Source organism: Rhincodon typus, chromosome 26, assembly GCF_021869965.1.
Source record: "Rhincodon typus isolate 14 chromosome 26, sRhiTyp1.1, whole genome shotgun sequence".
Lineage (NCBI taxonomy): Eukaryota > Metazoa > Chordata > Chondrichthyes > Orectolobiformes > Rhincodontidae > Rhincodon > Rhincodon typus.
The window spans coordinates 35,903,042-35,926,152 of record NC_063357.1 but is presented as its reverse complement, the minus strand read 5'-3'; the positions used below and the strand labels follow the sequence as shown (position 1 = coordinate 35,926,152).

General features: G+C 42.2%; 1 protein-coding gene across 1 annotated transcript in view; it reads right to left on the bottom strand.

Annotated features, from left to right (window-relative positions):
• The window catches only part of LOC109913893 (E3 ubiquitin-protein ligase TRIM50), a 38,338-nt gene extending 15,538 nt beyond the window's left edge, over positions 1–22,800 (bottom strand). The window contains exons 1-4 of the mRNA XM_048612663.1: positions 22,268–22,800; positions 12,657–12,752; positions 7,435–7,665; positions 4,513–4,535 (exon numbers count right to left, since the gene is read on the bottom strand). Coding sequence (XP_048468620.1) covers positions 4,513–4,535; positions 7,435–7,665; positions 12,657–12,752; positions 22,268–22,672 — 755 coding nt within the window. The 5' untranslated portion in view covers positions 22,673–22,800. The remainder of the gene's footprint in view (positions 1–4,512; positions 4,536–7,434; positions 7,666–12,656; positions 12,753–22,267) is intronic.
• Between the last annotated feature and the right edge of the window lie 311 nt (positions 22,801–23,111).

Genomic DNA, 23,111 nt, shown 5'->3' with positions numbered 1-23,111 from the left:
GGGACCCTTCTGAAACGTCAGCTTTCCTGCTCCTCTGATGCTGCCTGGCCTGCTGTGTTCCTCCAGCTCCACACTGTGTTATTTCTAACACTCACTTCCTTACTATGGTTAGCATGGTTTTCCACTATGGGGTTTAATTAACCCAGTTGTTTGACAATCCTTAACTTCTAGGTTTCTTTTCTTGTTAGGGATCATTCAGGTTTTAAAGTTATTAATCTAAAATTTTCAAACTGCTTTCGTGTATACAATAAAATCCATAGGACAGCAAGCAAAACATTCAGCTCATCAAGTCTGACCCATCACTGAATGAGATCATGATTGATCTGATAATCTTCAACTCTTACTTTATTCCCACAACTGTTGATTTCCGTATGGATTTAAAATCTATTGATCTCAGCCTTGAGGTACTTAATGATTCAGCCTCAACAGGCCTCTATGGTAAAGAATTCCACACAAAGACCACATTGAGAGAAGAAGTTCCTCCCCATCTCTGCCTTTAATGTGCGGCCCCTTATTCTGAGATTATGACCTCTGATCCTAGACTATTCCATGAGAGGAAATAACCCTTCCACATCAACCCTTTCAGATCCCCTAAGAATTTTGTATGTTTCAATAAGGTCGTCTCTCATTCTTTGAAACTCCAACGGGTCCAGGCCCAAACTACTCAACTTCTTATAAGAGAGTTCGTCCATACCTCGGACCAGCCTAGTGAACCTTCTCTGTGCTGTCTCCAGTGCCAATCTATCTTTCCTTAGAACTAGAATATCCTTTATCGTCTATCCTTGGATAAGGAGAACATAAGAATATAAGAAATAGGAGCAGGAGTAGGCCATCTGGCCCATCGAGCCTGCTCCGCCGTTCAGGAAGATCATGGCTGATCTTTTCATGGGCTCAGCTCCACTTACCTGCCCGCTCACCTTAAACCTTAATTCTTTTACTGTTCAAAAATCTATCTATCTTTGCTTAAAAACATTCAACAAGACAGCCTCAACTGCTTCGTTCGGCAGGCAATTCCACAGATTCACAACCTTTTGGGTGAAGAAGTTCTTCCTCAACTCAGTCCTAAATCTGCTCCCCCTTATTTTGAGGCTATGCCCCCTCATTTTAGTTTCAAGCGTCAGTGGAAACAACCTCCCTGCTTCCATCTTATCTATTCCCTTCATAATTTTATATGTTTCTATAAGATCCACCTCATTCTTCTAAATTCCAATCAGTTAAAACTATTCAGTGTTCCTGCTGTGATCCGATTAGTGCCTTGTACAGTTTTAGCAAAAACCTTCCTATTTTTATACTCCATTCCCTTTGAAATATAGGCCAGTTTTCCATTTGCCTTCTCTATTACCTGCTGAACTTGGATGCATGCTTCTTGTGATTTATGCATGAAGACTCCCAAATCCCTCTGTTCTGCAGTTTTCTGCAGTCTTTCTCCATTTAAATAATAGTTAGTTCTTCTATTCTTCCTGCCCAATGCTTACAATCTCACATTTTCCCACATTATATTCCACCTGTCAAGTTTCTAACAACTCCTTAACCTCTCTAAATCCCTCTGCAGTATCTTTGTATCAGCTTCACTGTTTGCCTTTCCACCTATTTTCGTGTCATTTGCGAACTTCACTACAGTACATTCACTTTTCTCATCCAAGTCATTAATTTGCCTGGTAAGTAATTGTGGCCCAGCACTGGTCCCCGTGGCACTCACTATTTATAGGTTTCTATCTGAAAAATACCATTCCCCCATCTCAACATTATTAACCTTCTAGAATGGGAAAAAGTCGGCTAGTTGTTAGAACTGCTATTGATGGAAGAAATTAAAACCTGAAATTAAGGAAAAACTTACTTTTCATCAAGGAATTTGGAATGCATATGGAATACAATCAGTGAGAGAAGGATTTATATAAGGTACCTGTAGTAAGTTGAAGGGGCTGAATGGTCATTGCCTGTTCTTCCATTCTTTATTCATTCATGAGAATGTGAACATTGTTGGTGAAGCATTTATTGCTCATTCCCAAATTCCCTTGTTCTGAGTAGCTTACTTAGCCGTTCGGAGGGTAGTTAAGAGTCAACCACATTGCTGTGGGTCTGGAGTCATGTGCAGGCCAACCCGGGTAAGGATGGCAGATTTCATTCCCTTAAGGGCATTAGTGAACCAGATGGGTTTTTTTAAAACAATAATTGATGACATTTGATATGGTCACTATCACTGAGAATAGCTGTTCCGGGTTTATGAAATAAATTCAAATTTCACTAATTTATTAATCCAGTGACATTACCACTACACCATCATCTTCCCCTTTACAACCATTAAATCAAAACCCAATAATGTTGATCTTCCCCAAAGACTATGAATTATTATTGGTTTAGAGAATTGTCAGTTCCAGTCATCACCTGCCGATCTGAACAGTGAAAGGCCAAGGTATTAAAAGGTTTTAAAGGGATTTGGGGGAAGTGCACAGAAATGCCAGAATCTAGTTGAATGGCGAGCAGGCACAATGGGCTGAATGGCCAACTTCTGCTTCTATTTCCTATTCTATTACACACAGCCTGGGCAAATGAGAGAAGACACATGTACCTGCAATATGCTCATCCAGATAGCCAGCACAAAGGGCAGGGGAGTCTTCAAACAAGCAGTGCTCAAAGGTATTTCAATTGGGAAGGCACTTATCCATAAAGGGCCCTGAAGGACAATCTCAAACGAAATGAGTACTGAGAGGGAGGATCCAATTTTTATTTTTAAAAGACCAACCACTGTGTGTGCATATGTATAGGAGAGAGATCCTCTTCATTGTGAATCTTGTCAGGCCATTTGACTAGGGAAGTCATCACTGCCAAGCCCCATAATGTCCTCTTCCAGTGGCCACACATTCTTCTCGGGGGTCATAAAGTCATACAGCAGGTATATAAGCCCTTCGGCGCACCATGTCTATGCCTACCACTAATACTAAACTGCATTAATCCCATCTACCTGCACTTGGTCCATAGCCTGCTACACCCTGGCATTTTAAGTACTCATTCAGATGCTTCTTCAATGTTGTAGGAATTTACCACCTTCTCAGGCAGCACGTTCCATATTTCTACTGCCCTTTGGGTGATCACCAGATTGCCTTTAAACCACTTGCTTCTCACCTTAAACCTACGCCCTCTGATCTTAGGCACCTCTGCTGTGGGGAAGGGATTCTCGTGATTTACTCTGTCTGTGCCTCCCATAATTCTGTACGCCTCAATCAGATACCCTCTTCAGCCTCCTCTGCTCCAAGGGAAACAAACCCAGCTTAGCCAGTCTCTCCTCATAACTGAGACTTTTCACCCCAAGCAACAGCTTGGTGCATCTCCTTCTCCAATGCAATCAAGTCTTCCAATTGTGTGGTGTTCAGAACTGCACAGCTTTCCTTATATGGCCTAACCAATGTTTCATAAACTTGTAACAACACTTCTTTGTTCCTATATTCTATGCCCTGGCTAATGAAGACAAGCATCCCATATGACTTCTTCATCACCCTGTCTAGCTGAAGGGATCTATGGGCTTGTACAACAAGGTTCCTTTGTTTGTCAGTACTACTTAGAGACCTACTATTCATCATGTATTTCCGTCCCTTGTTAGACCTCCCAAAATGCATCACCTTGCATTTATCAGGATTAAATTCCATCTGCCATTGCTCTACTCAATTTACCAGCTGATCAACATCAGACTGTAGCTTGAGATCATCCTTCTCACAATCAACAACACCACCAATTTTTGTGTCATCTGTAAACTTACTAATTATACCTTCTGCATTCACATCGAAGTCATTAATGTACATAAGAAACAGAAAAGTCCCTGCACTGATACCAGGCTTCCAATTACAAAAACAACTCTCCACCATCACCCTTTCTTCCTATTTGCAAGCCAATTTTGGATCCAGTTTGTCAACTTGCCTTGGATCCCATGGGCTTTTACCTTTGGACCAGCCTTCCATGTGGAACCTTATTGAAGGCCTTACTGAAGGCCGTGTAAACCACATCAACTGCCCTACCATCATTAATATATTTAGTCACCTTTTAAAAAAAACCTCAATAAATTAGTAAGACTGGTCCTGCCTCCAAGAAATCCATGCTGACTATCCCTGACCAATCCCTGCCTTTCCAAGTATTGATTAACCCTGACCTTTATGAATTTTTCCAATAAGTTCGCCACCACTGACATCAGACTAACTAGTCTGTAATTACCTGGCCTTGGTCTTCTGCTCTTTTGAACAAAGGAATAAGATTCTTTGCTAATTTTATTTGGTGCTGCCTAACTGAAGACATCTTTGGACTGAGTCATCTCTGAGCTGCCTGGGCTGGCAATCACAGCTCCCAGTCTATATAACGTCCTGCTGCACCTCACACCATTCTTTCCCAATGAACATCAAGAGGTTTGAAAGATTTTAGGGAAAATCAACAAGAATCTAAGTTGAGGAAGAATCAAGATAGTCAAAGAGTCTCTTTACTTCCTTCCCTTAATTAAATAACAGAGAAGTTGCAGATTACACTTACCTTGAGACAATTGAACTGTACTTCTGCAAAGTGTAAGAAGATAAAATTAAAAGATTTAAGAGAGATAAATACAGAAAAACTTAGAGTTAACTCTCATCTACCTTAATTGTAGAACACATATCCACATTCTTAGGCCACACACCCTTCAAATCTGAGATGGGAGTTGGGGGATTTGTCACTAACCACTGCTGATAGCATATTGAACAATCTCAAAATCCACGCTGGGCTGAATTTTATCAGCTGTGTTAAAATCCCAATGTTGGCTCCAGTTCTAGGCTGGAACCCAGAAGTAGTTGTCAGGTTTTCCTATGCTTTATGGAATTTTCCTCTATTTTAACTGACCCATGTCCCTAAGGAGCACTTTTAGTTCTGAATTTCTCGAACAGCCTGTAGGAGACTGAGCCTGGGATTCTTGATTCAATAATTTGATCAGTAGAGAGAAGACAGTGGTGTAACTCCAACATTGTAAATTTTGGTCAGATTAAACCCACCATCCACCAGAACACCTCCTTCATTCCTGTCCCATTGTCACCCTCACCAGAAACATCCCCACTCCACCTGCCTCCATTCAATTGGTCACCAGCACTCCCAACATCTAGGTCCCATGGTTGAAGAATCCCTTATTTTATTTCATAAAGATTGGTCACTCTGGTAGTGGTGGCCAATCATTGGTCGCAATCTTAGAAGCATAGGATTGGAGTAGGACATTCAATCCATCAAGCCCTACCCGCCATTCAATATGATGATGACTTATCTTCCTGCTGGTGGCCAGTAATGGAGTCAGTTACAGGTGCCAAGTCTAATTTGGCATGGCAGTGGACTGGAGAAGGAGGGGCCTAATGGGAGGGCCAGCAGTGACTAACAGTTCCATTTGGAGAGATGTGCATTGCTGGAGGGGGCAGGAGGAGACCTGGAGGATAGCTCAAAATAGAAGAGCTCATGAAGATCTCCTTTCTCAGCTGTGATAGTGGAAGGCTGTGAGAACCTCAAGACGGAAGAATGCTTGTGACTGCTCCTGGGCCCCTGAGAGCCCGGTGGCCCTCCCAATGCTACTGAAGTGCTCTCTCCTTTGGAATTTGGAACTAAGTAGGTACTTAATTGGTTATCTGCTGCTGGGGTATTAGGTTTCAGGTTTCAACAGATCTGTCAATCAGTGTATTATTATTGTTAATCAATATATTTATATTTATATCATTGATATAAAAATAAGCATATGAGGATTCTGGAGCAAATTTGGCTTTACAATATGATCAAGAAACTCCACAATGTAATGCTGGACACATTGGTGATGGTGCTGGATCCAGTGTATCCCCAATTACAAAGGGCATCAATCAAAGCTCTCTGCTCATCCTCTGCCTCTTCGCTTTGTTTATTTTCCAGCCAAGCTGGTTAATTGCACAGCTGATACACCTGACAAGGGTGCCTGGACCAGGTAAAAATCCGAAAGAACTGCGGATGCTATAAATCAGGAACAAAAACAGAAGTTGCTGGCAAAGCTCAGCAGGTCTGGCAGCATCTGTGAAGAAAAAGAATCAGTTAACATTTCGGGTCCAGTGGCCCTTACTCAGAACTTGTGAGAAAGGGTCATTGGACCCTAAATGTTAACTCTGATTTTTTCTTCACAGATGCTGCCAGATCTGCTGAGCTTTTCCAGTAACTTCTGCCTGGACTGGGTGGCTGTCTCAATAAACAGTTGCAGTTGTACATATTCTATGATTTTACAGACTTTATCCATTAAGTTAGAGAGGACAATTATCATGCTATATCTGTGTTACCCTGGTGCATATGTGGATGGTGAGCTTCCATGCTGACAGGTGAGTTTTGAAAATCATGGAAATGTCGATCATTAAAGTGAGATCAATCTCTAGTCAATCAGTTTGTTAGGACAACCATAACGATGTACCAAATTGCATCAGATCAGCTTTACAATGAATTCAATTTCACTGAAGGGTACCATAAAGCTAAACACTGTGGGGTTATGCACTCTCACCAAATTTTTCCCATTCTTAACCAGGACAGCTCAGGTCACCATGGCATTTAAATTTAAGATAAAGTAATACATCAAAATCCAGGGACTTAGCATGAAATATATGACTAAAAATCAAACTAATTGTGTAATTATGCATTACCCCGTCCCCTAAGTACAAGGTGTGTCATTCAGTAATGCTGAGTTAAATGTAACTATTTCATCAGTGAAGTGTGAATTTCCATATATTCTTCATCTTTAGCTCTCAATTGCTTAGGTGTAGAATCATAGAATCCCTACAGTGTGGAAACAGGCCCTTCGGCCCAACAAGTCCACACTGAACCTCACAGCATCCCACCCAGACCCATCCCGCTATAACCCATCTAATCTACATCTCTCTGAACACTATGGGCAATTTAGCATGGCCAATCCACCTAACCTGCACATCTTTGGACTGTGGGAGGAAACTGGAGCACCCGGAGGAAACCCACGCAGACACGGGGAGAATGTGCAAACTCCACACAGACAGTCGCCCGAGACTGGAATCAAACCCGGGTCCCTGGCGCTGTGAGGCAGCAGTGCTAACCACTGTGCCACCGTGCAACCCCAAGGAAATGGGGAAATGGAACAAATGCATCAAACCAAGATCCTACAACAGGGTTCAGTCTGCACAGTATTTCTTGTTCCTTTGTGTTCTAATTTTGTATAACCCAAACCAGAATGCCATAAGGGATCATGTGAATGACATTTCAGGATGGAATTAGAATTGGTAGACATTCGAGTTGGATATCTAACTTTATACCACTATTGTATCTGCACCCCAAACCTTTCCATTAATCTTTTGAAGTTTCTTTTCTATTTCTTTCTTTCTAAAACACAAACTATTCCTTCTACTCAATTGTCTCTTTAGCAATCTCTTAACCAAGCAAGAATTGAAGATGATTAATTTTACTTACTTGGATGAAATCTAAGTGATTTTCATTGCTCAATTTCTTCAATGAAGCCTCAACTTCAGCAAACTGTTTTAAAGATTTGGACATCTCTGCCAATTGTTCATCAATTGATTCAACGGCAGAAGTACATTTTAACTGTACGGTCTCAATGATGTTGGCCTCTTCATCATCAACAAAACTCCTGAGTTCCTGGAATTCCTTCTGAATCACCAACTTAAAGACGTCAGATTCATTCTGAAGAAATACAGATAGCATTAAATATGGGATTCTCCAGAAAACTGAAGGAAATACTAGAAGTATAAAAAGCCAGAAGGCAGAAAGAGAGGTCATGGAGGAGGGTTTCTTCAATGAGTCAGTATGGGTGGAAGTCAGAAACAGGAAAGGAGTAGTCACTTTATTGGGAGTTTTCTATAGACGCCCCCCAATAGCAAACAGAGGCACTGAGGAACAGATTGGGAGACAGATTTTGAAAAAGTGCAGAAGTAATAGGGTTGTTGTCATGGGGAACTTCAACTTCCCTAATATAGACTGGAACCTCTGAAGTACAAATAGTTTGGATGGAGCAGATTTTGCCAGGTGTGTCCAGGAAGGATTTCTGACTCAATATGTAGATAGGCCGACTAAAGGGGAGGCCATATTGGATTTGGTGCTTGGCAACGAACCAGGCCAGGTGTTGGATCTCTCGGTGGGACAGCATTTCAGAGATAGTGATCACAACTCCCTGACCTTTACAGTAGTCATGGAGAGGGAAAGGTGCAGACGGTATGGGAAAGTATTTAATTGGGGGATAGGGAATTACAATGCTATTAGGCAAGAACTACAGAGCAGCAACTGGGATTAGATGTTCTCAGGGAAATGCACGACAGAAATGTGGAGGTTGTTTATGGAGCAGTTACTACAAGTACTGGATAGGTTTGTCCCACTGAGGCAAAGAAGGGATGGTAAGGTGAAGGAACCTTGTATGAATCATAGAATCATAGAATCCCTACAGTGTGGAAAGAGGCCCTTCGGCCCAACAAGTCCACACCGATCCACAGAGCATCCCGCCCAGACCCATTCCTCTACAAACCCACCTAACCTACACATCCCTGAACACTACGGGCAATTTAGCATGGCCAATTCACCTAGCCTGCACATCTTTGGACTGTGGGAGGAAACCAGAGAACCCAGAGAAAACCACGCAGACACAGGGAGAATGTGTAAACTCCACACAGACAGTCGCCCGAGGGTGGAATTGAACCCGGGTCCCTGGTGCTGTGAGGCAGCAGTGCTAACCACTGAGCCACCGTGCTGCCCCTTGACAAGACATGTGGGACACCTAGTCAAAAGGAAGAAGGAAGCTTACTTAAGATTCAGGAAGCAAGGATCAGACAGGGCTCTAGAGGTCTACAAGGTAGCCAGGAGAAAATGGGAGAATGGACTTAGGAGAGCTAGAAGTGGGTATGAGAAAACCTTGGCAGATAGGACCAAGGAGAACCCCAAGGCATTCTATGCTTATGTGAGGAACAAGAGGATGGCCAGAGTGAGGGCAGGGCCAAACAGGGATAGTGGAGGGAACTTGTGTGCGGAGTCAGAGGAAGCAGGGGAGGTCCTTATTGAATACTTTGCTTCAGTATTCACCAGTGAGAGGGACCTTGATGTTTGTGAGGACAGCATGAAACAGATATGCTCGAACAGGTAGATGTTAGGAAGGAGGATGTGCAAGAAATTTTGGAAAACATGAGGATAGATAAGTCCCCTGGGCCAGACGGGATAGACCCCAGGTTATACGGGAACCAGGGGAAGAGATTGCTGCCCCTTTGGCAATGATCTTTGTGTCCTCACTGTCCACTGGAGTAGTACCAGAAGATTGGAGGGTAGCAAATGTCATTCCCTTGTTCAAGAAAGGGAATAGGGATAATCCTGGAAATTACAGACCAGTCAGTCTTACTTCTGTGGTGGGCAAATTATTGGAGAGGATTCTGAGAGATAGTATTTATGATTATTTAGAAAAGCACAGTTTGATTAGAAATAGTCAGCATGGTTTTGTGAGGGGCAGGTCATGCCTCACAAGCCTATTAAATTCTTTGAGGATGTGACAAAACACATTGATGAAGGTAGAGCAGTGGATGTGTATATGGATTTTAGGAAGGCATTTGATAAGGTTCCACATGGTAGGCTCATTCAGAAAGTAAAGAGGCATGGGATTCAGGGAAATTTGGCTGTTTGGTTACAAAACTGGCTATCCAATAGAAGACAGAGGGTGTTAGTAGATGGAAAGTATTCAGCCTGGAGCTCGGTGACCAGTGGTGTTCCACAGGGATCTGTTCTGGGACCTCTGCTCTTTGTGATCTTTATAAATGACTTGGGTGAGGAAGTGGAAGGGTGGGTTAGGAAGTTTGCTGATGACACGAAGGTTGGTGGAGTTGTGGACAGCGTGGAGGGCTGTTGTAGGTTGCAACGGGACATTGACAGGATGCAGAGCTGGGCAAAGAAGTGGCAGATGGAATTCGATCCAGAAAAGTGTGAAGTGATTCATTCTGGAAGGTCAAATTTGAATGCAGTATACAGGGTCAATGGCAGGATTCTCGGCAGCGTGGAGGAACAGAGGGATCTCGGGGTCCATGTCAATAGATCCCTCAAAGTTGCTACCTAAGTTGAGAGGGTTGTAAAGAAGGCGTATAGTGTGTTGGCTTTCATTGGCAGCTCTATAAAACTCTGGTTAGACCATACTTGGAATATTGTGTTCAGTTCTGGTCACCTCATTATAGGAAAGATGCGGAAGCTTTAGAGAGGGAGCAGAGGAGATTTACCAGGATGCTGCCTGGACTGGAGGGCAGGTCTTATGAGGAAAGGTTGAGGGAACTAGGACTTTTTTCATTGGAGCGAAGAAGGATGAGAGGTGACTTGATAGAGGTGTACAAGATGATGAGAGGCATAGATAGAGTGGATAGTCAGAGACTTTTTGCCAGGATGACAGAAATGACTATTACAAGGGGGCATAATTTTAAGGTGATTGGAGGAAGGTATAGGGCAGATGTCAGAGGTAGGTTCTTCACACAGAAAGTGGTGGGCATGTGGAATGCGCTGCCGGCAGTGGTAGTGGAGTCAGATACTTTAGAGACTTTTAAGCGACTCTTGGATAGGCACATGGAGGATAGTAAAATGTAGGGTATGCAGGGTAGATTGATCTTAGTAGGATAATAGGTCGGCACAACATCGTGGGCCAAAAGGCCTGTACTATGCTGTACTGTTCAATGTTCTATGTTAGTGGAGAGAATGTGTAGTGTCAGGATTAGAATTTAGGACAATAGACCCTAGGAGGGATTTTGTAAGAAATATCAGAGAGCTCATGATATTGAAACGGAAGAAACAGGAGCAGTCAATTCTGTCCCTCAATCCTGTTCCACATTCCAATAACATCACGGCTAGCCTTCCAGCTCAGTTGCACCTTCCTGCTCTAACACGCTAAAAGAGACGCTTATTTGGTCATTACAAAGAATTGATTAACTCTGCAGCGATCGCATTAGTTTGGAAACATGTGAACATGTTGCAATTCTCAAAAGGTGAGACAAAACAGACTCAGACAACCACGGACAAAATACTGACTTGAGGACTTCATCTCTCACAGCTGGAATTCACAGCTGGAGATCCCACAGAGAAGACCTATATGCTATCTGAAGGAATGGGTGGAATGGGCTGCTTTACTCAAAAGCAGTCAGTGCCTGGTCAAAGGATCCAATCTCCATTAAAATCACCCCATGGTATCAGATTAGGTGAATTATGGAGAAGAACGGTGTTCCAGTTTCCTCCCACAGTCCAAAGATGTGCAATTTAGATGGATTGGCCATGCTGAATTGCCTGTAGTGTTCAGGGATAAATAGATTAGGTTCATTAGCCACGGGAAATGCAGGGTTACAGGGACGGTGTAGGTGGATGGTTCTGGGTGGGATGCTGTTTGGAGGGTCGGTGTGGACTTGTTGGGCCGAATGGCCTTTTCCACACTGTGGGGATTCTATGATTCTACGATTCTACGACTGGAATGATGGTACATTAAAAAATGACCCTAATATTGTCAAAAAGAGACAGCTGGTTGTTTTCTGAGAGGATAGTTTTGCACTTTATATGTGAGTGGAGGGACAGGGTGGGTGAAGTGATTTAAGACAATAAACAAGTATTCTCTACAGAAATAAACTTTTTTTTGGTCTGGGCCTTCAAGTTAAATAGTGTCAAGGATGAAGCTATTACATGTCAAAAAGGGCACAGGAAAGATTTTGCAGTTTATCTCGCCTCTCTGAAAAATGCATACTTTGCAAATGCCCAATCCTTCAAATTCCATCAGGAGTTCTGTCCTGCCTGGGAAATGCTCATGAAGATGTCAGCACATAATCTTCATTAGGAGTTGCTCTTAGGACCAAGGTGTTACATATGCAAGCGAGGCATCATAATCAAACGCACTTTTCATTAAATGTGCATGGCTGAATCTCTCACACCACAATGAAAGTCTCAATTGGATACTAACATAAAATTTTCCTTGTGAAAAGTACTTCTAGTAAATGTGTAATGGGTGGGAATTTTTCAGTTTTCAGTTCCCAGTTCCCCCTACTTTAAATGTGGATTTATCCATTGTAGCAGTAAGTCAGGGTGCTGAGAGGCACAAAACACTCAGATGAACTAAGTCAGAAGATTCTGGAAGGAATCTTAACATTCTGGACATTTTGTATTGTGGAAAAAATAATTAAGTGTCCAAGTTAAGTATTCACAGTGTTAATTATTCTGCTGTATTACTTTTGTATTTTTATAATTAAGTATTTTCAATCAATGTGATGTGTGTTTTAACCTGAAAAATACATAATCTTGAATGTGATGTTTTCTATCTTTTGGAGAGAACATGAAAATATGATGGGCAATATCCAAATAGATTGGTAAAGGGTTCTTCCTAATCCTGTAGCTTTTCTTTCTCATTCAGACAATGCACAATGGTATAATATGTTGATTTCCTGTAGCCTAATAGTTACATGTGGATTATAGTAGTCTGCTATTCCCATCAGACAGTTATTGAAGAACACATTTCAGAACACACTGACTGGGGTATCAATCAGATCTGCCCCTAAACTGATAATGCAATTTATGGACTACTTATCCATTCATATCAAATTTTATATCGTCAAGGAATATTGCTGAGATGATCTCTTCACAAAGTATGCACTGGACCTTGTAAACAATCTCCAGTACTACAAACTCACAATGATACGGGTCTTGTTGTGTATCAGCTTGTTCATTTGCCCCTCCACGCTGTTCTTTTGTGTCTGAACTCCTGTTATGAGCAAAGCCAGTTGTTCCTGTGAAGAAATGGAATATTAATTAGGATGCAGCTAAAATTTCTTTATAGGATCAATACAAATATTCAGAGTGAGGAATTCTCTTCTGTGACAAGTTTCCTTAGTTCATCACATTACCCATGAATTTCTGGCAATCATTCTCACATCTGATATTTGTAAAGATTTATAACCACCATGAGGGCAAACTGGTGGGATTACATATCAAGCTCAGGGTGTATATGAAGTCACTTCAGAATCCAAAGAAATGCAAATCATTGCTACAAGTGGTAGTCTTACACTTTTATTGTGTAAGATGTTAGCACTGGATGTTATCAGATAAAGCTCAAAGGGAATAAAGACATGTTCTCTTTCTTAACCTACTTAAGTACAATGATTCCTGTACAACTAGATTATTCTTCTATTATATAGATTACCTTACCTATCTTAGCCAGCCTAAAACAATCAACTGATGAAATGTCTCAAAATGTTAACAATATTTTAAGGAAGTTTCACACACAAAGACAGCAGAAAGGCAGATAAATAAATTACAGAACAGCAAAACGTCACAAAGAATAGCTTCCAACCATTTAATTGGGAATTTTAAATGGGTAGTTCTTTTAGTACAATTACAGATAAATGAGTGCTGCAGGAACATGTTAAGCATCATCTCGATATCCGCAGCATTGTACAGAGATAAAATGGTCACCCGCTACTTTCTTCACCCACCAGCTATATCCCCTCCTCACACACTTGTGTGGCTTATGTTAGTGAAATGAACTGCCCGGTGAAATAAACAGACCAGGAAGTCTTCTACTTTGGTCCCCATTAGGTGCACTCAACTGGGGCTAAACAATCAGTAATGCCTTATGATTGAGTGAGAGTAGTAAATATTTACTAGGTTTCATTCACTGTCTAATAACCCCGTCGTTGTATGGTTCTCACTCAGAAACACTGCTCCCAGATTTTGATGATGCATCAGATCAGAGGCTGAGGTTCTCTTTGCTAGCAAACAGGAAAGTGGCAGGTTGTCTATCTAGCCTGACTTCGGTGAACTTCCTGGAGAGGATATCATTGAAATTCTTTGGGAATACTACTGAAAGCCTACTCAGGTGCTTGGAAATTTGATACTAAGGACGGGGTAAGAAATGGTTATTGCTGCTCCAAGAATCAGACTCAGAGAGAACAAGAAAATTAGCCTTGACAACAAAACAAAATTTACTTCCATTGACATGACAAAATCTACTGAAATAGAACTAGTTGTGCATTCTACATAATTAACTCATGATTCTCATTTGGATCTTTACATTCTTTAAGATGTTGTACCTCTGTCAGAAACAATGGGCATTTCCTGAAGACCGGCATAAGCAGTGTCCAATGTTATCAGTGCAATAGCAATGAAATATTGCATTATTAAAGCTTCATCTAGATAAGGCCATATTGAGCTGGGGCGTCTGGTGGAAGTGATGGCAGAAAATGTGGCTAGCTCTGAAATAATTATGGAACCTGTATACTGGGGGTGCCACCTCCTAACAAATCAATGAATACTGCTAGTCCATTGGAAAGACAAATCCTGCTTACTGTCTAAACTCGTACACCACTGACAACCTGGAAAAGATTACTAAAAGCTGAGGGTAGAACTTAGAAACACAGCACAATAAGTATGAACGCTTAAAGTGCTTCTTTCAAATGCCACTGCGAAATTTAAAACAGGAAATAACCCAAAACAAGGGAACGTCTCAGACAGCAATTTCAAGCATAAAATTCACGTTGTGAGTGAAGGCGAATTCTTCTCTGGTGAATTTCGATTCATAGAATTGGCTAATGTATAAGCATTTCCTAACAGGCTCATTTTACAAATTCTCTGAAATGCAAATCCAAACGTAATATTTCATTAAGATTTGTGTGTGTGTATGAAAATATATTAATGACTTGCAAAGACTTGATCAATGAGATATACAGGGCCAGTTGATTCACTTTCTTAGGTAATACAAGCTCAGCAATCTATAGATAGATACAGTGCTCCACACACATTTCTATTTACTATTTATACAAACTAATCATTGTCAGGAAAATAATACTACCTTTCTACAACAGTAAACACCTGCAATCTTTCATTGCCATCAACATTTCTTCCCCTGGCCTTCTTGCTCCCTTTACATATGTACAGAAGCTTAAGATATAAATAGGGTGTAACGACCAAGTTTGGAGGATTCTTTTCCTTGTCCCATTTCTCCACTGGTCATAACAAAGTTTACATTTAAAAATGGAGGTTAGCAACTTTATATAAGACTGTATAAAGCTCAGTATCAGATTCACGTCAGCCAAACTCCTTTAGTAATAAGTACACAACTAGGTTATTGTGAACAAAACTTACACTTGTCTAGATGAGTGCAGCTCCTCCAACACTCAAGAAGCTTGACATCATCCAGGACAAAGTAACTCACTTGATTGGCACCATATCCACAAACATCCACTCTCTCCACCACTAATGCAATGTAGCAGCAGTGTGTACATTCTACAGGAGTCCATTATTAGGGATGAGATTGTGGAGTACTTGGAAGTGCATGGAAAATAGGGCTGAATCAGCACGGCGTCATCAAGGGCAGGTAACGACTGAAAAATCTGTTAGAATTTTTTGAGGAGGTAACAAGGAAGTTAGACAAAGGAGAGCCAGTGGGCATCATCTATTTGGATTTCCAGAAGGCCTTTGATAAGGTACTGTGCAGGATGCTGCTAAATTAGATAACAGCCTATGGTGTTAGGGGCAAGGCATGGATAGAAGATTTGCTGACTGGCAGAAGGCAGAGAGTTGGGATAAAAGAATCTTTTTCTGGATGACAGCCGGTGACTACTGAAGTTCTGCAGGGATCAGTGTTGGGACCACAACTATTCCATTATACATCAGCCGATCTGCATGAAGGAACAAGGGCATTGTTGCTAAGTTTGCAGATGACACAAAGATAGGTGGAGGGACAGGTCGTGTTGAGGAAGTGGGGACACTACTGAAGGACTTGGGCAGGCTAGGAGAGTGGACAAAAAAGTAACAGTTGTAATTCAATGTGGCAAAGCGTGAGGTTATGCACTTTAGTAGGAAGAATAGAGGCATGGACTATTTTGTAAATGGGGAAAGGCTTCGGAAGTCTGAAACACAAATGGACTTGAGAGTCCTAGCTCAGAATTCTCTTAAGGTTAACATGCACATTAATCTGGCAGTTAGGTAGGCAAATGCAATGTTAGTATTCATTTCAATAGGGCTAGAATACAAGAGCAGGGATGTACTGCTGAGGCTGTATAAGGCTTTGGTCAGAACATATTTGGAATATTGTGCTCAGTTTTGGGCCTCATATCTAAGGAAGGATGTGCTGGCTTTGGAGGGGGTCCAGAGGAGTTTTGCAAGAATAATCCCAGGGATGAAGGGCTTGTCATGTGAGGAGCGGTTGAGGACTCTGGCTGTGTACTTGATGGAGTTTAGAAAGATGGGGGAGGGGATCTTATTGAAATTTACAGAATACCAACACACCTGGTTAGGGTGGATGTGGAGAAGATGTTTCCATTAGTTGGATAGACTAGGATCAGAGGGCACACCTCACAGCAAAAGGATGACTCATTTGAACTGAGATGAGGAGGGATTTCTTCAACCAGAAGGTGGTTAATCTTTGGAATTTATTGCTGCAAATGGCTGTGGAGGCCAAGTCATTAAGTCTATTTAAGTCAGAGATAGATAGGTTCTTGATTAGTAAGGGGATCAAGGGTTCTAGACAGAAGGCAGGAGAATAGGTTGAAAAACATATCAGCCATGATTAAATGGCAGAGCAGACTTGATGGGCCAAATGGCTTCATTCTGCCTCTATACCGTATGGCCTAAGATGTACTGCAAAAATTCACCAATTCCTTAGACAGCACCTCTAAACCCACAACTACCATCTAAAAGAACAGCAAATACATGGGACAAAAACAAAGTTGCTGGAAAAGCTCAGCAGGTCTGGCAGCATCTGTGAAGGAGAAAACAGAGTTAACGTTTCGGGTCCAGTGACCCTTCCTCAGAACTGATGGTGGCTGGGAAAACGTCAGTTTACATGCAGAAAATAGGGAGGTGGGTGGGGTAGAGAGTAAATGATAGGATAGAGCCCAAAGAGAGAGAAAGACAGTTGGACAGACAAAGGAGTTGCTAACACACAGGCTGGGAGGGTGAGTAGTTGTTAATGGGGACTGTTAGTGACTAACAACAGGGGATGTGTAATGGCAGGCTATGTGGTAACAAGGCCTGGTGTGTGGGGTGGGGGGCTGGGACATGGGAGAGTTAGGCCTTAAAATTATTGAACTCAATATTGAGTCCGGAGGGCTGTAGGGTCCCCAAGCAGAAAATGAGATGTTGTTCCTCCAGCTTGCGTTGGGTTCACTGGAACACTGTAGCAAGCCAGAGACAGAGATGTTGGCCAGGGAACAGGGTGGTGTGTTAAAGTGGCAGGCAACAGGTAGTTCAGGGTCTTTTTGCGAGCAGAACATAGATGTTCTGCGAAGCGGTCGCCAAGTCTACGCTTCGTTTCCCCAATGTAGAGGAGACCACATTGTGAGCAGCGAATGCAGTAGACTAGATTCTTGGAAGTGCAGGTGAAATGTTGCTTCACCTGAAAGGTATGTTTGGGCCCTTGGATACTGGGGAGGGAGGAGGTAAATGGGCAGGTGTTGCATCTTCGCCGGTTACAGGGGAAGGTGCCGTAGGGCTGTGGGGAGGTGTTGGGGGTGAAGGAAGTGTGGACCAGGGTGTCCCAGAGGGAATGGTCTTTGCGGAAGGTGGACAAGGGAGGGGAATATGTTTCTGGTGGTGCCATGCAGATACATGGGAATATCACCACCTGCGAGTTCTCCTCCAAGCCACTCACCATCCTGACTTGGAAATATATCACTATTCCTTTAGTGTCACTGGGTAAAAATCCTGGGATTCCCTCCCTAATGGCATTGTAAGTGTACCTACACTAAATAGACTGAGGCAATTCAAGAAGGCATATCAGCACCTTCTTCTCAAGAGCAACTAGGGTTGGGCAATAAATGCTGACCTAGCCAGCTATGCCCACATCCCATGAATGAACAAAAAAAACTCAAGCAGAGATTGTTAAGAAAGGCATAACTTTCTGTTCTCTTGATGAGTGTGGGAAATATTGAAAAATGCAGTAACACAAAGAACATTTTTAAAAATCAGCATCACAACATCAAGGAGAAAATCAGAAATTGTTTTCTCAATGTTTAAACAGCAAGTTCAGAATCTCGCTAATGAATGGCAACTATCTTGTTTCCATTGATGCTTTTGCATCTAATCAACAGCCCAACTCACCGCCAAATCCCGAGCTGTAAGTCAGGGCAGTTTGCTCCTTGCTCCTTTGGGCTTTCATCTAACTCTGTATTCATTACAACACCCAGCATGTTCCTTGGGCACTATGCTCCTCCGTCCTTCACCCACGCAGGTCAACAACTGTAAACCAGCAGCCTCACCACATCATTGTATCTGCTTAGCGACCAACTCAGACACCACGTCAGCCCTTTAGGACTTCACTTTGGAGCTCAAGGAATACCTACAACTTGCACATTTCTGACAGACTGCTTTGCATGCGGGGACATCTCATGCAGCCACACAGGATACATCTTTTGACTCTGAGCTTACATTCCCAGTACTTACTCACTTTGTGCTAACTTGGGGAAGCTGCCAAGCTTTATGACTTGTTTTGCTTTTTAGTGCAGAAGGACAGGCAGGCAGCTTGTCATGGTTTGAACGTCAAGTGGGTGGACATATTGCTGCACAGCACCATACTCCATCCATCTCACACCTCTAGCATGTGCCTAAAGCTTATGTGGCAAACACACTTCATGAGCTTTAACCAAACAGTCACGTGTGAAAGTGAAAGGAGACCAGCCCTTAATGGGGTTCATGGGAAACTGCGGTCAGTCAGAGGGCACCACTACAGCTCATCCAATTCCAGTCCTGGTGGTTGGCAGCAGTCAGTTCTGGAAGGTCAAGTGCCAGCAGCCAGGGGATTACAGGTGGCTCAATCAGAGTGCTGTGGAGTTACCAGTTCAGGGTGTGGACTACCTTTTCCTGCAATGAGACAAAAGGAGGGATTGAGTATGTTGGAACTAGATGGAAGAGCAGTCAGTGATGATGCAAGAGTAGGAGAGGTGGTGAAGTAGTGGTGTCCCCAGTATGAAGTGCACATGGCAGGAAAGGTAGGTAGTTTGGGAGGATGAGATGGGTAAGAGTGGTTGAGTCAATACAATGTATTAAATAATGAAAGTTGTAGTCCATGAGCCTTGGAGAGATTAGAGTGTCATGATGGGATTAGAGTGTGTGGTGGCCCTGTGACTGTGAAGTAGCAGAGAGAAGATAGTGGCACTTAACCCTTGTGGAGTACAAAATATCGTTAACCTTATTTCATCATTGCTGTATATTTTCACTCAGGACTCCGCATTGACCCTTGGCCTCTATCTCAGTTCAGATTGGCTGTGCCTGGTGGTGTGGCCTCCTTTGCTGATTGGCAGGAAAAGGTACTGCTTTCCTTTCCACCAGAATCTCCCAGATCCTGTCAACGTACCAAGGAGCTAATTTCCCTTTACCTTTGGGACACCTGGCAGGACCCACAATGTGAAGGGCAGTTCCCAGCTTGCAACATGTGAAGTGGTGCATAGTTGGAGATTAAATAAAGCATCAGAGGTGTAAATGTCACGAAGTCTCAGCAACAGCAAGCACCTCAGCTTGTCCTACCAAGTTGCACAACACAGAACATCTGCTTGCACAGATGGATCACAGTGGCTATTTTTAATGGCAGTACCCTGTACCTGCATTGTGAACACATAAAATATCAGGAGGCAAATAGATATGTCGGTCTGTGCTGTACATAAGAAAATCCATATATTTTTAAGACAATAAGAGATAGGAGCAGAAATTAGGCCATTCAGCCCATTGAGTCTGCTCCACCATTCAATCATGGCTGATAAATTTCTCAAACCCATTCTCTCGCTTTCTCCCCATAACACTCGATCCTCTTGACAATCAAGAACCTATCTATCTCCATCTTAAATATACTCAATGACCTGGCCTCCACAGCTTTCTGTGGCAGTGAATTCCATAGATTCACCATTCTCTGGCTGAAGAGGTTTCTTCTAATCCCTCAGCTAAAAGGACTTCCCTTTACTCTAAGGCTATGCCCTCAGGTCCTAGTCTCTCCTACCAATGGAAACATCTTCCTAACATCCACTCTGTCCAGGCCATTCAGTATTCTGCAAGTTTCAATTAGACTCCCCTCATCCTTCTAAACTCCAATGAGTATAGTCCCAGAGGACTCAAACATTCCTCATATGTTAAGCTTTTCATTCCTGGGACCATTCTTGTAAACCTCCTCTGAACCCGCTCCAGGGCCAGTACATCTTTCCTGAGATATGGAACCCAAAACTGTGCACAATACTCCAAGTGTGGCCAAATGTTTCTTCCATATTCTTTCTGAAATAAAATGCAGTTAACATAAATTATATAAGTCATATATAAATGATGTGGAGGAAGGAAACAAATGTACTATAGCCAAATTTGCAGATGTCATAAAAATATGTGGCAAGGCAGATTGTGAGAGGGCTCCAAACAGTTTACAAAGAGACATTGATTGGTTAAGCAAATGGGCAATAAGTTGGCAAAGGGAGTATAATATGGGAAAATATAAAGTTTTTCATTTTTGAAGGGAGAACAAAAGAACAGAGTATTATTTTAATGGAGAAAAGCTGCAGAAAGCTGCAACACTAAGGGACTTGGGGATCTCATGCTTGAAACACACAAAGCTAGCACACAGGTACAGCAGGTAATCAGGAAGGCTAATGGAACGTTGGTGCTTATTTCAACGGGGTTGCAGTAAAGAGTAGGGAAGTCTTACTGTGACCATACAAAGTGCAGGTGAGATCACATCTGGAGCACTGTGAGAAGTTTTGGTCCCTTTATTTAAGAAAATATTTTATTTCATTGAAGACAGCTCAGAGTTCACTAGGAATGATCCCTGGTATGGAGAGATTGTCTTATGAGCAAAGGTTATTCAGGTTGGACTCTACTCATTGAAATTTAGAAGAATGAGAAATGAGCTCATTGAAACATATAGGACTCTTAAGGGTCTTCACAGGGTAAATGCTGAGACGATATCTCCCTTCACGGGAGAGTCTAGGACCTGAGAATACAGTCTTAGAATTAAGGGTGCCAATTTAAAAGTGGGACAATGAAGAATTTCTTCTCTCAGAGGTTGAGAGTCTTTGGAACTCCTTGCCACAGAGAGCTGTGGGGACAGAGTCATTGCGTATATTTATGCTTGAGATTGACAGATTCTTGATTAGTAAGGGAATCAAGGGTTATGGTGAAACGTCAGGAAAGTGGTCGTGAAGGATGTCGGATTAGCTATTATCCTATTGAATGATGGAGCTGCTTGAGGTGCCAAACAGCCTACTCCTGTTCTCAGAGATAGTACAAACTGCAGATGCTGGAGTCAGAGATATCACAGTGTGGAGCTGGAGGAACACAGCAGGCCGGGCAGCATCAGAGGAATAGGATGGTCTGATAATCTTAAATCAGCAATTCTTCCACTGCCACAGTTCACAGCAATGCTGTTTCTGCACATACACACTCATTACTCCACCTGACAGTAGTGCTACCGATAAACGCAGCATTTCTGGAGATGGTGTTGATGTCAAATCCTTCGTATGAAACCTCCATTTGCAGTGATAAGATCGTCCAGTCAGTGTTCAACCCTGAAATGTTGATAGGAAGGGATCCAGAAAAAGAGAAAAGAGAGGGAAGGCATGGTCTGTTATTTCAGCCACCTTAGCTCTCTAACTCTGTGTGCAAAAACAAAGATATTTATTTCACTCACAAAGCCTGGTCATGTGACCTTTCTCTGAAGGTGTTCCAAGCTCAGTCAATCCTGATGAAGAGCTTGTGTTCTTTGCAAATGCACCACTTTTCCTGCCGTAGCCTGTTTTGCAATGTGTTCTTTCCAGAAAAATACATAACATAGATGCTTTTCCAGTCAATGATATTCTAAATTAATATTTCAGATGACACATACTCAGAACAAGGGATAGAATGTTGTTGTCCTGATTCTCTGCCCTATATTCCCAGTCAGTACAGTTTCAGCGCATGGAATCAAAAGATACCGGTACCTAGTTCACCGTTTTAACTTTTTACAGATCACATGTAATTTAGGTCCATCGTAGACTTTGCTCCACTACTTTCAAATGCTATGATATTTTAAAAACTTTTTCCTAACTTAATGGTAATCGAGCCAAGCCTTGATCCTTAAACTAGTAACAATCTGCTTCAGCCTTTGCCATGAATCTTTGACTGTTGTGAGGGAATATGACAACAGATTTCATGACAACAGACACTTTCATGGCTTAAGCATTTGCACTGTACCCTATTGCATTATTTTTCACATAAATGTCAACAAAGAATCTTATGAAGTCTGCAATTTGAATATTAACAGGTAGAAAGTGAATGGCATAATAATGATCCTTACCTTCATTCTCTCATACACACTCGAGAGTGGTGTTATTTTATGTTGCTTGTGTTGTCCGATGATTCCACAGAGCCCACATATTATTTGCTGGTCCTTCTCACAGTACAGGCTCAGCGGGTTGTGATGATCCCTGCAGTTTTCCTGGTCACCACTGGACCCATTTATTACCATCAGGGTGTCGATGACACGAGCCAGAGAGACATTGGGAGAAGAGCTTCTGCTGTCCACTGCCTTTCGACATACAGGGCAAGTGAAACAACTGGCCAGATTTCCAGAAAGGGAGTGGATGCAGTTCTTACAGTAGCTGTGACCACATTGCAGCATTAAGGGCTGCTTGAAGATCTCCAGACAAATGGGACACAGGAGATGGTCCTCCAGGCACTGAAAATTCTGCCTTGCAGCCATGTTTAAACTTCAATTGTAATCGCCTTCTCCTTGTGTTAACTAGGCTGTGGCCCTTATCTTTGTTCCAGCAGTTTGGAGGAAGGTACCTTTGGGCACCACAATCATATGATCTTGTTTTCATTAAAACTGCTTTATATACATTGTGGATTCCATTACAATTAGGTCATTTTCAGTGCATGTCTTTGAAGTGTTAAACTATCTTTACTTTTGCTATTACCTCCTTTCTCTCTATTCTAAATTTTCTCTCAGAATCATAATTGCAATTCTATAGGTTGTGGCTGTTTTCTGACACCTCATGTTATGAACTTAGAGTTTAACGTTTTTCCTTTAGTTTATTAGGTATTCCTATGGATTAGAGGGTATCTTTACGACTCAACATCAACTTATGTTGTTTTACTACAGCTCCTGGCTCATGCTAGCACACTTTTTGCTGTGAAAA